The sequence below is a fragment of the Geospiza fortis genome, unplaced genomic scaffold, assembly GCF_000277835.1.
Source record: "Geospiza fortis unplaced genomic scaffold, GeoFor_1.0 scaffold186, whole genome shotgun sequence".
Lineage (NCBI taxonomy): Eukaryota > Metazoa > Chordata > Aves > Passeriformes > Thraupidae > Geospiza > Geospiza fortis.
Window position 1 is genome coordinate 4,146,491 of NW_005054331.1, and position 17,273 is coordinate 4,163,763.

At 45.4% G+C, this 17,273-nt stretch overlaps 1 protein-coding gene across 1 annotated transcript in view; it reads right to left on the reverse strand.

Annotated features, from left to right (window-relative positions):
* Nucleotides 1-17,273, reverse strand: part of NTN4 (netrin 4) — a 71,743-nt gene that overhangs the window by 25,888 nt on the left and 28,582 nt on the right. Inside the window, 2 exon segments of the mRNA XM_014307246.2 lie at nucleotides 742-886; nucleotides 888-961. Coding sequence (XP_014162721.2) covers nucleotides 742-886; nucleotides 888-961 — 219 coding nt within the window.

Here is a 17,273-nt window from a genome sequence, read left to right on the forward strand (position 1 = left end):
AGGTATAAGATGTGGTGGTGGCTGCAGGTGTCGCTGGACTGGCTGGGTGCAGGCATGCCATGCCACAGGCATCCAATGTGTTGGCCACTGCTGTGCCTGTCACCTGCCCTATGGGTTAGTGGCTCTTGCTTCCCTTGAGTCTAGGTCTTGGTGGGTCCTTAGGAATTTGAGCTCAAAGCTCTTGTGATAGGAGTCCCCTTGAAACCAGAGTTTTTATCCACAGAAAGGTATTGCAAAGTGTAATGGAAAGCTCATGAGTAAGAGTCAAAACCTATCTCTATCCCCTTGGTTCAAGATCCAACCCAATATCTTTGGATCCTCCAGAAGCAATGGTAGTTACCTGATGCCTTGTATCTTTAGAGAAGCTCTCCTCCTTCTTTGTTACCAGAATGCCCAGCATTTTTTATCCTTTAGATATTGTGTTATTGCAAGTTAGCATTTGGGGAAAGATGGGTGTCAGCAATTTAATTATTTTTAAAGATTTACCTGAAATAAATAAATTACTATGGAGCACCTTTGGAGGATGAGAGTGCCACACCAAGACACAAAGGAAGTTCAGCACTTCAGCCCCACATGGTGACCACCGCCTTTGTAAAGGCCATTTCTGCTCACTGTGCTTGTAGCCCAGGGCATCACATGTCAAATACTGCATACTTGGACTTACACCATACTCTATACAGTCTATACAGTCCCTTACTATTTTTAAAATTCAGTGCAGACGTTGTTGGCGCATGTACATACCACATGGAAAACGCCAGCTGCCTTGGTGGGCCTGAATCCAGCGACAGGGATGCAGTGGTCGGCGTGGCCATTGCAGAAGCAGCTGCCCTTGACGATGAAGTCGTAGATGGCGTAGTGCAGGGCTGGCGGGGGCTGCGGGCCCGGGCTTCAGCTGCGCCTGGGCTTCTGCGCTGTACGGGTCCTCCACGGCGTAGGGCGGCGACAGCGCTCGGAAGATCACCTGGCAGAGAAACACAGCGGTGACAGGGCTGGCAAGATCACCTGGGCAGAGAAACACCGGGTGACGGGGCTGGGAAGATCACCTGGGCAGCGAAACGCAGTGGGTGAAGCAGAAAGGAGGATGTCAGCCAGCCCCAGGGTGGGCTGTGGGGTGAAATGGCAATGACAGCATCCTCTGGGAGCGAGCACCAGGCTGTCATGGTGCTCTTCCTCCTCTACAAGGGGTGGGAGCAGCAAATCCACCTACAAATCAGTGTGCACAGGGTGACTCCCCATGATCCATAACATTCCTCTCCACAAGAAGTAAGGACCTTATGGGTGTCAAGTGACATTTTGCCATTAACTCAAATCAGAGGTGGGTGCCCTTGCCTCATGGCCCAGCACCTTGCTGGCTGATGTGCATGTGGGGGACTCTTCATTAACGTTCCCTCTCCCAGAATGGGTGTATTTTTTAACAAATATAGCTCATATTTCCAAATATTTGGTTCCTATCAGTCCCAGGCTGCTTCCTAGTGGAAAAGTGATTAGGTGTGGCAATTAGTGACAGCAAGCTGATAATCAAGAAAACCGAGATAAGAAAGAAAGGAAAGAGGGGGGCTTCCAAAGTTTAAACAAATACTTATCATTCATTCTTTATTTTAACTTCAGACTGATTGAATAGGTAAATATTGGCTCAAGTTGAATATTGAGAGCACTAGATAAAAATAAGCAATTTTCTTGAAAAGGCTTATTTTAAAGTTTTTGGTCTAGCTGCCTACAATGAGGAATCAGAAACAGCATATACTTTATATGGCTACCACAGATATTAAACAACATATCTATGACATATATTAGCTATTGGTACATTCAACTTACAGTGACACTTTCAGAATAGCTAAGTAGTTTTTCACTGAACAGTCACCGACAGCTCGATGAACTACAATAATTATAAACAACATTTGAGCAAATCACTTGAGTGCTTGAGGGTGCAATGCAGCTAATGGCTCCATGCACTACTCCCAGCAGTGAGTTAAAACCTCCTCAAACTACAGTGCTGCCCTACTGAAACAATCCATGACACCCAAAATGCTGGCCAGCCTCTTGCAGGTGGCAAGGAGGTGACCATTATTTCCTGCCCAGTGAGAGGCAAGGCACCAACTTGCTGCTGTTGCTATAAGGGATCACAGCCTCCTGCCCCTAAATCCACTCCTTCCATAGAAAGCAGCTGATATGCTTTAGCTGATGAAGGCTTCCCTTTTATTTGACCAGGATCCACAGATCCTGGAAATAATGACCACAGTGCTGCCAGCTGGCCTGCCTGCAGGCTTTGCTTACCAGCTGCTGCCTCCATCAGCCTCACCACTGCTGGCACTGCTCCCGGCTGGGACCCGGCATTTCTCCAGGGCTGCCTGAACCCAGCCAGAGGAAGCTTTGTGTCAGCCTGGAAGGAGATTTAGCCTTGTTTTGGAGCTGGATGGCGGCAGCACGCTTTTTCGTGCCCTGCCAGCCTGCCAAGCACAGTTGCACCAGCATGCTGGTGACAGCAGGGCTGGGCTGTGCTGGAGCTGGGCCTTGCATGCTGGCAAACACATCGTGGCTGCAGTTCTGCACTGCCCTCCTGCAAACACTCCCTCCCAAAGGTGTCTGAGCATCTTCTGCCAGAAAGACACAGGTAAGGGAGAAAGTTAACTGGGAGAGGTGGTGAGCATGCTCCTTTTGCAGAAGTGTTGAGTCCAGTGAGAGGTATTAATAAACAGTAACACACTTCAAAAGAGGTCTTTTCCCCTCTCTCTTTCAGAGATATACAGAGTTTTTTCTTCTTTCCTAAAATAAAAATATAAACCAGATATCAATAGAAACCCAAGTGAACCCCAACTACAACAAGTCTTGCACCTCAACCCAAGGCTTGTTATTTACCCAAATTTAGATCAATACCATTCTGATCACATTTACTTGCTAGTGGTTTTGTGAACACAAGATGCTTTCAGATACAGAAAGAAAATTCCTTGGGAAAAATCCAAACTGAAGACATTGATTTCCTTTTAGTGGACATGACAGAAAATGCTGGGTCAAGAACTTTCAGTAAAAACTAGCATTTTGGGTTTCTTGATGTTACATAAATTGCATCTCAGAGAATTCTTTGTCCTAGCTCAGATGAGAGCAGAGGAGAAATTATATAAATGGGAACAATTTATGCTAGATGGAGCTGCAGACTTTCCTCTCGTGTTTTCAGTTTTCCTTGTTTATCTATCCCTGTTTAATGCATGTGGCTGATGTTTGTGGTTGTAGTAAAGACAATCATAGCAAGGAAATCAATAACCCTGAGTGCCTCTGCACTGACAGAGTTAAATCTTGTTGGTGTGGAATTCAGGGGGAGTTATGCTGCTGATTTCAATGGAGCCAGTATTCCTGCTCAGATCCTAAAATGCCACAAACATTTCTTTTTATGGCTACATGAAAACAGTGATGCTAAACATGAACTCTATCTGTAATTCCCAGGGGCTGCAGGCTCTCAGCTGCTCCCCCCTGGCTGTCCTGTGCGGCTCTGGCTGTGCCCAGCAGCCCTGGCCTGGGGAGCTACACTGTGCCCTCCAGCCCTGTAACAGAGGGAGCCTGGTCTCAGTGCTGCCAGCACAGTAAACATCCCCATGCCTGCCTCCCTGACCCCAGCAGCCCTGCTGTAACAAAATACTAACTGGTCATTACAATATGTAGGGCATCATACAAAGAGCAATCTTCTGCTCTGACACAGCAGGTTCAGCTGGGATTCTACAAGTCCTCAGACACTGCATAATAAGGATAAGGATGTGTTTCCCAGCAAGATTTTCCTGTTCAGTCATTAACATCACTAATTTATCCCAGCTGGTCTCAGGAGTCTGCACATCACTGGGGCCACACTGCTCTTACACAGCTATCATGGGTCTGCACCCCTGTGCTTTCCAGCAGCCCAGCCACACCTACACACATAGGCAGTGCCAGATTTCCTGCTTTTACCTCTTCTTGGGCTTTTCCATGCAATTGCCCCAGCAATAGGATGGGCACAGGGTTTCAGCATCCTCTCTGATAATGAACCATGGTTTGCACAGCAGACTTGACCAGGTTTTCACACCTCTGGTTCTTCTGGCAACTCCCAGCTACAGCAATCTCCTCAACCAAAATATTATTCAGTTTTAGCAGTGTAGAGGAAGTGTGTAGGAAAAATGGAAAAGAACACTTTGTCAACATGTGATGATGTGATTTTACAAGCCCATTGTCTCCCTGGTGCCATGTCCAGCCAGGACTCTGTTGGGCAGTGGTCCCCAGCCACTCTGCAGGCAGCAAGCCTCAAGTAAGCACCCCTGGGTGACCAGGCTTCTGTCTTTCCCACTCAAGTCTCCATCTCTGTGTACAAGGCCTTCTAACAAAACATCAAAACCTGGCATCACAACATTAGGCAGATGATGTGACTTATGCAGTATGATAGCCCCACCTATGATAGCAAAGTGAGGGAGGCCCTGATCTTTACACCAGCAGCTCTGAAATGTATGCACTAATTAAAATATTACATTTTGTAAAGCAAGGCAGAAGTAATACATTGAAGCACCCCAGCATTTCTGTGCTTTACCTCCATATTATATCCTATCAGAAAGATGTTTTCATTCCCAGTGTTGCTAGCTCACAAAAAAATCTTATGATATTTGGGATTCTTCTTAAATACAGTCCCAGAACGGAATCTTTATCTCAGCTTCCACTTAAAACTAAGTATCTAGCAATAATTAATGTCACAAACCAGGAGGCAAATAGAACTGCTAAGAAACAAAATATCTAGTCCTTGGGGTAATGTTCCTTCTGTGAGATGTGGAATGATGCTGTTGGATCCCACGTGCTATAAAAGCAACCTTTGCATGAAGCAACATCAATTGAGGAGTGATAGGAGTGATTTAAAAGATGCACAGAGATTTTTTGGCATGATGGTGGTCTCTCTACACAGCCACATAGGAGCTGAAGTCTGTGGTCTCTGAGTAAGGAATGTCACTGCTGTGCCTCAAGAGGGTTGGGTTCATCTGACTCTCTCAGTGCAATGCATGCTGGTGGCAGTAGAAAGCCCACTCCACTCCCAAGGGAAGCCCACTCCACTCCAAGGGAGCAGGAGGGGATAAGCTGTCCCACAGTACCTTGCACATGCCATGGAGTAAAAATCCTCTGCTCTTCAGCCAGACCATTGCAGCTGTCTGCAGCTTGGACACATCACTACACAGACAGCCTCTAACAAATTTTCACAGGGTTTCAATTTCCTCATGGGCTGTCATGAGCAACTCTTGCTCTGTTGATTATTTCACAAGTTCTAGTGGCAGAAGAAGCCTGAGCTCCTCACCCTTCTGCAGATGCAGTAATGGAGCCCTGTATAGAAATAAAGCAGCAGCCATGGACTTGGTGCACTCAAGTAACCACTGGCACCACAATGACCTTGATATATAAATACATAAAGTCCCTTTGCAAGACGTACCCTAATATGTTTATGTGTGAGAGGCAATAAAAGGACATATTTATATATATCTCCACAGTGGGAAGGAAAATGCTAATGAATGATTCTGACAGCAACAAAATAAACTGTGAAGTCAAAGTTGCCTGAGGAAGTCAACAAAACCAATGAAAGACTTGCCAGGAGCAAAGGTTTCTCAATGAGTCACAGGCCCACCTCCACTGAATGCAGCTGCAAGGGCCTGGACCTTTGTCAAGATGCAAGTGCCCAGAGCAGTGGAATGGAACCCTGTGGGATACAAAAGCCTGTGACATTGAAGAGATGTGGGTGATCCACAAAAGTATCTCCCTCACAGACCTTCAGAAACAGGCACAATTACAGAGGCTTTGCACAGGGTCTTGCAGCTGCTGTGCACGTGCCCATTCCCTGGGTCCCTGCACCTGGCCAGAGGTGCCATGCTCCAACCTCCAACTGAGAGCCTGACCTCAGCCAGGAATGGATAAAGAATGGATAGAAGAACAAATGGATAGAAGACTCAAGAAGCATATACACATGGGAACAAGCCAACAAACAGGAATATGGCAAAAATAAAAGCAATAAACAAATATTAAAAACATAACTACATTTTTACTTGGTTGTAAATGAAAACCAGAGTGGTAACATTGCATGAAGTGATGTGTAGTTTCTTTCCAAAAGAGACTGATGAACTCTACCCTGTATTGTCTGACCTGGATGCATGCAAATATACCTATAATTACAACAATGACACGTCCATATTAGTGATTCATGTAATTAGCTCAGGGGCATTAGATAAATTCAGTACTCGTTTATTTGGTTTTTGCTGGTAGATTTATCCCTTTCAATGCATTTTACAGGAACAAATGAAAAACAATATTTCGAATAAAAAGAATGCAAAGTTTGTTGTCTTATCCAGATATACAGCAAAAGAAATGAGGGATGTGCATCACTTTACAAAAGGGCATATGATGTCCAAGTAGGTGTTTAACAGAAAAGTTAAGGTGTGCATTAGGAGTCTGCAGTGACTCTTGGTATGTAGGCACTAAATAAATGTGTTTAATTGGCCTGTATTCTGGGGCCCTGTGGAATCTCTACGTTACTAGAAGTGATCTGATTTATTTAGTGCCTGGACAAGGCTCTGAAAATGTAGGCAGTAAATGCAGTGGTGGAGCTCTGCCAGCACATCCAGGACCTCAGCCCTTTGCCTCCTGAAAAATTTCCCTCAAGCACAACAAGCAGCTGAGGTTAGGCACTACTTGCCTGATGCTGGAGCTGAGGTGAAACTGAGCCCTTATCTTTCACATCCTGGTCCTGGGATTCCCAGCTGTGTGCCCAGTATTGCCTCACATCTGCTTGTGCTCACAGGCCTGGGCTTTCACTTCAAATGATCGCACAAGCTGAGATAGTCCATGCTCTATCCACTCTATCAACGGCACGCCTCTGCCATCCCCCAGCCACTGCCTGCCTGCACCCCGGCCCCTGCGCCTCCCTCCAGCCAGCCCAGCCATCCAACAGCCCAGGAACTCTCCTGAGGGCACTACCCAAAGGTGGCAACTGCTTTCAGCCTTGGCTGCTCTTGTTCAGAGAAGCTTAGTAGGGAAATTTTATTGTGGCACTCTCCTGCTCACTAGATGTAAAAGTTATAGGTAGTCAATTCTCTTCATAAACATTATGGAAAGATCTCAGGGAACGATTTCTTTTGTAGAAATGGGTAACTAAAAATATTAATAATGATGCAATATGTGTGCCAATTGTCAACCTACCACAGAGTCTGCTTTCAACTTCCACCCAAGAAATGTACTAGAAGCAATAAGCTCATCATAACTACAAAAGCCGATTGATGGAGCTGGATGTACATTTAGCTGCAGAAATGCAATGCCAGTGAGGTGCTCCCCCTTCAAAGAGAGCATTCTCACACCTCTTTCCCACACCCCTGCTAAGCCACCTTCAGTGCTGCAGAGGAACCTTGGAGCTAAGACAGTCCTGTGCTTGTCTGCCTGTGCCTTCCCAGGAAAGAGTAATTAAACTTCTCACACCACAACACGCGCAGGGAAGATTGATGTGAGACTGTCTTGCTGTTCATATGAGGATGGCCTGACTTTCAAGGCTTGCTGTGCTATGCAGCAAGACTCAAGCGGCAGCAATGAATCTAATTTGGTACCTTTGGGGAACATGGACAGTCCTACTTGCCCTGATACCTTTGAGGATCTTTTTTATTTTTTACAGTGGGAAGCCTCAGACACAGGAGCTGCCTGGTTTAACAGGGCTCCCTCAGCAGGAGCAGCTCAGGCACACCTGCTGTCAGATGCACAGTTTAAATACCAGACCTAGTGCAGGCAACAGCCAGCAGATTCCCTGCCCTCACACACCTTCTGAGAGGGACACATACTCTGCAGGCAGCTGCTTTTGTCTCCCACTTTCAGTACTGAGGGTGCAACTCTATGCTAGCATTTACCCTGCTGGTCAGTATTTTAGTTTCTGGGATTTTTGGCATCAGTGTGGTCAAAGTCTGCCAGGCTCTCCTTGGCTCTTCCTGGAGGGCACAGCTGTGTCTGCCGAGGAATATTTTGCTATAGAAATGGGCCCTGCGCCATTGCACTGCATGTATATCTGTGTCCCTGCCCATCAGTCCATTCTAAAAAGCTCTGAAACCACTAACTTCAACCACCTTTTGGAGATACACCTTAAATGTTAAGCTCTTGAAAGCTTTAAGAAAACAATCTCATTGCTTCACAAATTTAAGCCTGTTGGATTAGTACCCCTGTGAAGAAGGCTGATAGGGCCACAGTGCTGGTACCTCCTACTGACAAAACAGACTTATTTAATATATTACCACATTGAGCAACAAGATTTTAGGAGAGAAACCAATGTGCATCTCTGTGCTATGTTCATTGCAATGACTTTAGGCTAAAAGAAGACAGATTTGCTTTTGGCAGATGGTGCAAATAAATCACATGGTGTAGAAAGTTCATCAGCCTAAGCTGGGCAGGTATTACCCACCAGATCCTCTAAAACACTTTGTTTTTCTGCCTGTCAGACCAAGTAGACTGCAGGGAAGAAGAGCCTCTTTTGCTTGTGGAGAGGTCAGACCACCTCCTTGGTGTGCACTTCAGCATCACCTGGATGAGGTGAAACAGCAATAGAAATTGGAAAATCTGCCTTGCCACTGCAGAGAGGGGACCATCAAAGACACTAAGATCACAGTGAGCATTGGAATCTTGCAGGCCACAGTGTTTGGCACTCAATCACATCCCCAAGCAACCATGACAGAAACCCACTGTGTACCACCACCAGCAGTCCCTGAGCTCCTTGAAATGCTGGAGAAATGGCAGCAGCCTTAACAAGGCTCCTTCATATAATATGACAAAAGACAGCATTTGGCCCATACCTCCAGGCCTTCTGCAGTCTTTTACAGCACATAAATCAAGACAAATAATCCCTTGCCTCAGCATCTAAATTTTATGCAGTCTTACAAAGACTTCAGGACAAAAATCCAACTATTTCAAATAATCATCCCTCCCAAATTAATTTATGCCAAGATAACTTTTGTCTTTTGGGAATCTCAAAGCATTCTTCTGCCATTCTCAAAAGTGAGAACTTGTCCAGGAAGAGCTCCAACTCACATGTGGCAGCTGACCATTGAGGGGCTGGAAAAGGCACAAGGAGAGCTAGGGACGACACTTGGGATTTCTCCAGGATCCTTGAAAACTCTGGCAATAATCAGCCAGATGAGAGCCATCTTCTCAGCTTTTCTTCAACATTCAACTACACTATTTCATTAGATGGAAATGAAACACTGCTAGGTCATTCCTGTCTTCATGCAGTCAATGATCACAAAAGTAATGTTCTTATCAGGAAAATCTCACTACAGCTCAAACCTCTTGGATTTCTTCATCTCCGGTTAATAGTGCTTCTCCAATAATTCACCATTCATTCCACAATGGCTCCATTTTGCTTAACCACTACTTTTGCTCATCAAACAGGTAGAAACATTCAGTTTCTTGGCTCACAAAACCCTCTAGATGCATGATATCACTGGCTATGGGCTATCAAGGAAAACAATTATTGCCTTTTTCTCATCTTTAGAATCACCATTTCCAAGGCTGTGCTAGCCCAGTCAGGAAAATGAACCAGCACATCTCAGCTGATGATATGAAGTCCTTTGACCATCAGCAAGAAAGATGGTATTTAAATACTCATCCCTCCAGCAATTCCCCTCTTTCCCCATCCCCATAAAAGATTTATGTTCTCAGCCTTGGCAGTACCTGTTGTGCATATGGAGGATCAAAAAAAAACCTGGAGCTACCTCCAAAGAGCCAGACAAAGGACTGGATTTGCTTCTTCCTTGGCAGGGCTGTAAGAAAAGCTGGCTCACTCCCCAGAGCTGCAGAATAGCCTCTTTAACAGCATCTGAGCACAACACACCACTGCAAAAGCCTGAAAGGCAGCAGGTTAGTGTGTCAGTAACTGCAATGTTACTGAGGATCAAGGGGATTTTCTTTCAGCCTAAGAGTAACACAATTCCATGAATATTTTTCAACTGCTCTTATTTATAATGAAAAGGCTTTGTGTCTATAGGACTGTCTGCTTGAACTACCATGAGATACACTAAATTCTAGGGAAAAGAACACTTGTTGGAATTATATGTAACTGCACACTGTCAAAAAGGTCACAAGAAACAGCACCCCTCTTTCAACCTATAGCTGTAGATTTTGATTACTGGAATGAGGGATGCTGCAGAGAGACTGGTGGTAAAAGACTTATAGCATATGCATTGAGTAAACTGGGTTCTGGATATTAACTTCTTTTCTTCCTGTAAAATGTTATCCATGGAGAATTTGAGAACTTCACCATTTGTGTAGGATTTTGAATGTTGTTAGAGTGGGTATCTCACACTGAAACCCACTGTTGCATGGCAATTAATCTCAAATGAGCTTTTGATCCAAAACTTCTGAGACATACATTGCTTCCCATGTAACCAGCTGCATCCAGGAATCCCAATGAGAAACATGGCAGTCCTACTTTCTAGCCAGAGAACTGGGAGCTGAATAAGTGAGCTAGCCTTCTCTTCATGCCAAAAATTAGCTGTGAAATGAAGCAGTGGGGTGCAGTGCCTGAAGAGAGGCTCCGGAGGCACCGTTAAAATCCCGTGGCACTTTTCTCAAGGGAAGCAATAGTCCCGCTAGCAAGGCCAGATGCCAATTTAGAGAATTAAATTCTGCCTACCCAAACTCCTCTTGTTTCATGTGGGCACAGTGCTCTTCACATCCTACATAAGAAGTTTGGAAAGGGTCCCCTGGAGCCCAGGGACCCATTCCCTCCTGCTGTTGGCAATATCCCCCCTTTCGCAAACTGGTCAAACTCCCTCCAAAGAATAATGTGTTTTAGCCACAATTGGAGGTCGATCCAGAAGCAGTTGTTAGAAACTTGCTGCTCCAAATGGGGGACTGCTGATATGCACTGTTAAACACTGGCTATGCTCCATCCCAGAGGTGGCTGCATTTCAAGAGCTGGCCAAGCAGAGGGCCAACCCCCAAGTGCCAAAGCACTGGGAAATCCAGGAAGGAAAGGAGACGATCCTATGGGCTACTTGTAATGGGAGAAATCATGCAGAGGATCATGGGGCAGGTTGGAGAAGCATCTTGCTCTTCACATGCCCTTGTCCTTCAGAGATGCTGAGCATCCAGGAGGCCTCATAAGGGGATATGTCACTCCTCTAGGATGGCCTGTGGGAGAGGGGGAGGGATTTGTCACAACTAGGTGAAAACTAAGCTAAAGTTTCTCCTTTTCCCCTGATTCGCTTTATGCTGCCCCATTATTTAAAGGGGAAATCTCCCTTCCTCCACTGCTGGAAACTTGCACCAGCTTGGAAACCCCCACAGTGCTTGGGAGGATGGGCTTCCCTGCAGGAAGGAAAGCTTGAGGACCAAACCAAGGGATGCACTTCACCACAGCCATCAGCAAGGAGGCTGGTGTGAAATGGTGTCCTGCCAGTGTGCAGCTACTGCCAGCTGCCACAGCCTGAGATTTCTAGGCTGCTATACAATTTTATTGACTCCAGCCTAGCCTCATTTACTTCATCTCATTAACTACTCCCTTATGAATCATTATTCTTGTGCTTATGAAACAACAGTCCCCATGTCTTGCTAGATTTAGTGATACAATGCAAAGAGCTGGACGGGATTTGGCCACACCCCAACCACGCCTAGCTGAACATGGAATTTTGCACATGGCATTTCTGAACAGAGCCCAACAATTTGTGTTTTTCCAATGACAGGATGATCAGGAAGACACTCTGAAAGAGGTCTTTTTCCTACAAAGTGCACTTCTACAAAGTGTAGAGATGGGACCTGAAAACATACTTCCCTAGCTATGTCCTCACACGTCCTGAGCACTTCTGAATGCCTGCCAGGATTCCTCTTTCCTTCTCATCAGTTTGGGCCTTTGTTTTCTCTCTGTGCAGATGTCAGTGGCACAGGACAATTAAAAAAGATGTTTGCAGTCCTCTAATGGGTTGACAATCCAGGCTGTTTTGAGGTTATTCTTGCATATTTGCCCAGGTCGTTTGTGGAGTCCTGCAAGTGACTGAACTCAAATCTCCTGTTACCCACAAGACCCTTGAAGGACCTCAGCACAATGTAAAATGTAGCTTTAGTTAAGGACAACAATGATAAGCTTGAAAACCAAGTTTATTTGGGCCTAAAAGGAAAAAAAGCCCAACCAGGCTGAAGTTTCTACAACCCAAAAGCAGGACTCAAATATAAAAGTTACTGACCATCTTTAACTCCAATTTACAACCACTCACTGTCTGCCACGGTCAGACTTCTGAGTAGAAATACACACTTTACTTCTGCTCTATGCAGCTACTTTCAGGTAAAACCAGGAGAACTGGCGTCCAAATCCTCAAGGTAGAGAGTCAGGCTGCATGCAGTAACAGAGAAAGGCAAAGCATATGAAGGATTTTCCGGTAGGGAAGGCATGAGATCAATAAAATGCTCGGTAAGACACGCATCCCACAGCAAAACGGTGGTAATCTGATGTTTCAAAAGTTAAAAACATGTTAGAATTTGTTGCTGGAATACAGTCAAATTGCAAATATGCCTGTTGTATAAATAGCAAACAGCAACAATAGCTGAGGTCTCCAAGTGATTTATTAGCAGTATTCTAAATAGATGAACACTAAAATAAGTTACTAATTTACTAAAATCTTGTCAAGGAGACTCTGCTTCAGTAAGCCCTTTTATCCTGGAGCTTGTCTAAATGGGGACACTCAGGCGAGCTAATCTGAATTGACCACAGATGGGAATGTAAAGTGAATGAGATAATTGCATTGCAGAGTGGACAGTCACTCTCACTCACAGTTAAAGAATTAACATCTGCTAAGGGCCCCTTGAGCCCCCAACAGTGATCCCTAGCCAAGGATAATTTTAAGATTAGTGTGTTGAAAAGGAAATATTAATATAATCTGAACTATGGGAGGGAAGATAGCCTTTTTTGCATACTAGTAAAATTAGTATTCCTGTCTGAGCATGAAGCTGAAAGAGTTTATTTCTGCATCTTGTTTACTTAGATCAGATTATCTTTGGCTGGTGGATCCAGTTCTGATTTCCCTTGCAATAATGTGGCTGAAGGGTTACACCCTGAAAACTCAGCATTTGTAGCATTTTTGTATGATTCAGGCTAAAACTTGGCCATAGCCTTTCTCTTAAAACACTGGTGATACAAGGCTAACATTTAGAGGTTTCTGCCTATGCTTAACAAACTGCTGTTGCGAAACAATTAATTCACCGTATTAAGCATAGCGAAGTGTATAATGACCTCCCTGCATGCAGCCAATCTGATATTATTCCCTGACATAGGAATGTGTCCCCTTCACAATGTTGCAAATCCAAATCCTCAAACGGGCAGATGCTTGAAGCTTGCTGGAAACCCAGGTTGGCTGTACCAAGGTTGGATGCCAGGGCAGGAGATGGGCACCCACCATCTGCCTCCTTTCCTGTTCCCTACTGAGGAGAGGCTCAGTTGGTTTGTTTGGCTTCTGTACACCTGCAGAGAAATCACTGACCACTTTGCTGGTTGTTGAAACAGTGGCTCTTGCTTGCATGAGGTCAGACTGCAGCCAGGCTGCCCTGCATGGGGCTCAGCACAGCAGAGCCCCTGAGGTCTCTGGGGCACATGCTGACCTGTGAACTCAGCCTTACTTCCACCAAGAAAACTACTTAGACCAAACCCAGGGCATTTTAGTGCAGTGTTCCTGACATCAGTACAGCCTTCAACCTCTTTGCTTGGCATTCTGTCCAGATTTGTCCTTTCCTTCCTAATCCCACCCCTGGGCTGTTGATCCTCCATCTCTCGCCTGCCTCAGGCTGGAGCCGCACCCACATCAGAGATAACCAAGTCTGGTGGACTTGCAGCGTTAGGGACAGGCAGCAAAGAAGAGCAGGGACCTACCAAGCTCCTGATGAGGTGATTCTACCCATCAATAGACCATCCAAGTGCCACACATGGCATGTGACACAATTACCTCTCTGGTTCCCAGTGCTGAGGTGGCACCCAGCTGAGGTGACCGCAGCATTCCAAAAGCATTGCTCTCCCAGAGATCTCCAGGACCCCAGTCCCAGCACTGGGTGGGCAAGCCCAGAATCACACTGCTACAGAAGGATGAAAGGCATCTTCCAGAGCCATTTCAGCATTTCTGAGGGCTGGGTCTTTGAAATGAACCTAGAGAGTTGGCAGCTTGCTTTCTACACTATCATAAATCTCCTCAAGATCAACACCATGGCAAATTCTGATGAGGGAGGATTTTTGTCATAAGAGTTGAAGTAGGCATCTGAGGAATGACTCATGATGATGAGGGCAGAATGCAAAAAGTCTGATCTTTCTTTTTAATAAAAAGTGAGGCAGATACACCTTTGACCCAAATTAGGACAGGTGATACACTGAAAAAAGGCCCTAAGCCCCTGAGTACTGTGGGGTTCTGCACACTGCTGCCTTGAACTGGGGCTTGCAGGTACTGTAACAACCAGCAGAAATACAGGTGGATCAGCACTGCCTGTTCTTTACAGAGGGTAAAACCAGAAACCACCAGCCCAACAAGCTGCTGTCTCTGTGCCAAACTCAGCGATATTTGGGGTGAGTCACCACCACCTGAGGCCTCACCTGAGACAAACTGCTCATCCAAGGGGATAGACAGCAGGGAGTGAGCTGCCAGCACCATGCAGAGAGACCCCAACATCCTGCAACATGCTGCAAGCCCCTAACGCAGTGCCCAGAAATGCACATGTGGCGCTGAAATGTCTGAAGCGCGAGAAAGCAGCACACAGACAGTGTGACACATGGTTTGGATCACAGCTTACAGTTGTTACATCCCAGTTTAAAAAAATCTAAAAAGTTAAAAAAGAAACCCAGTGGTCCTCACAGAATTTGTAGTTGTGCTTTAAAGAAGATGAGTAATACCCTTCAGAGTAATGAGTAATACCCTTCAGACACAGACATTTTGGATGACTGCATATTTGAAACCACTGTTTCGAGTGAAATTACTGTTTCCATATGTCTGAAATTAGGTGCTACCAAAGTGGGAGTAAAGCACAACATAACTCCAAACAGAACACAAAATTCTGATGTTTCTTTAGGTCAGATACATGTTGCTATTGGCAGCTACTAGTAATTGCTGGAATGCAGCACACTGTAATAAATTAAATGTGATATTTGCTAAGCATGCAGGCTTGCCATCTGGAGAGCTGCTGCTATTACTTTGCAGGTAAAAAGTGGTGTTTAAGTGCAGGAAACTGAAGTGTACCATGTGAGCAAAATCTTCTAAGCTCCAGCCCCTTGGATGCAGTATTTGTTTAAAACTTGGAACAATTAACTGCTCTTGACTTTTATAGCTTCTTTGCAATAACACAGACTAAAGCCATGCCAAAAGAAGAGGTCCCACAGGAGCAAGCTCAGTACGTGGCCTCTCTTTGCAGCATGCTACTGCAGATCCACCAAACAGCACCAAGTTACTTTTCTTCTTGAGACAGGCATTGGTTTCTACAGACAAGACCTTGATTCTACTGTCCTCAGATTGCACCAGCCCAAAGAGGAGCTAGCCTGAGGTTGAGTTCCCTCCAGGCACAGCCCCCATCCTGTGAGCAGGGACAGCACCATCCTGGTGTGCAGGGACCTCAATGAAAACTGCACCAGGATGCTAGCAACAGGAGACCCAATACCAGTGAGGCAAACACTGCCTTGTAACATGCTCTGGGTTTCTCATCCCTGAGTAAAAATCCCTGGAAAGCTAAAAAGGGAGCATGCAAATCATATACACAAGAGAAGTCCCACTGGCTGGCCTAAGTGGATAGTTCTCCATGCCCTCCATCACAGGCTGGCATAACTTCATGATTCAGGTGGGACACAGAGGTTGGCACAAGTACTGAGGGCCTGAGAAACTCCCAGTGATATACATACATCCTTCCTTTTGTAGGTCTTACTTCGTAGTTAGCTCTGATCCAGAACCACAGATTTTTTTGGCTGGGAAAAGACTTTCAAAGATAGTTGAGTCCAACATCCCTGCCATTGGTAGGGACATATTTCAGTAGATCAGGTTGCTCAAAGCCCCATCCAATCTGGCCTTGAACACTTCCAGGGGTGAGCCATTCACAGTTTCTCTGAGCAACCTGTTTCAGTGCCTCATGACCCTCATAATCAAAAAATGTCTTATGCCCAATCTAAATCAATTTCAGTATAAAATTGTTGCCCCTTGTCCCATCAGAAAAGGCCATGCTGAAAAGTCTTTTTCCACCTTTCTTGTAAGCCCCTTCATATACTGCACTCTGAAAGGAAGTTTAGGCAGTTTTTTGGGGGCACAAGCAAAAGATGGCAAGAAAAGAAAGGTAGCACTTTTTCTCACCAGCCATTTGATTTAAAATGTGATGGAATAGTCACCCTGGATCTGTCTGACAGGTCTGGAGATCTTTATTTCTCAGCTGTTGAGAGCACGGAACAGCTCCTCCCAGAACAAGACACTGGCTGCCTCCTGGGACACAGCTAACTGATGCACTTTAGTGAAAAAACAGCTCCCAGAGAGTGCAGAGAGTGGCCTCCTAGCCAGAGCATGGCTAGAGGTGACCACAAGTGATTGCAAAGGGGTCTGAACACATGATTTTTCTCAACATGAATGCTGGTCTCCAAGGATCAGGCTTTCACCTCAAAACCAGTTCTCAGCAGAAACTGCAATGATATAAGTGATCTCCTGATTCACCAACCAGATTTTATCCTTTCTCTGCGTTAGGCCAGAGGGAAATTGTAAATTTGATGGAGCTTTCAGGCAAGTTCATTAAATTAGGCCACTAGAGGGAGCAGAGTGCAGGGCTGGTGACCGGGGATGCGTCCCCGCGAGTTGGGGGACACAGGAGGGCGATCCCATGGCCGCGGCTGCCAGGGGAAGCTCCCCAGCACGGGGGACGGAATTGCACATTGGTAAGAGTATTATTGGTAGTGCCTCCAAATGCATCGCTCGTTATCTGCTGCTTCTGATATTGAAAATAGTCCGACTTTCACATATATTTTTCTTCTTAGCAAATACGATGTTTTTCTTCCTTTTTTTTCAAGTTCTTTTCACATAAGTGTGCACAGGAAAAACGACAAGGTATAAGTTTTAAAATTACCGGGCTAACCTGGTTTATGGGAACCATACTTCAGTGCATGGTGAGTAGCTACTTTGACTGGTTACGCACCTCCTTCTCAGTGAAGGCAGTCACTATTAAAAGTCAGTCTGGTGATTATTCATTTTAACATAGTTGCATTTTGGTCAGACTGATTTGCATCACCTTAAAACCACACGGCTGCAAGATCTGGAGAAAGCTGTTCA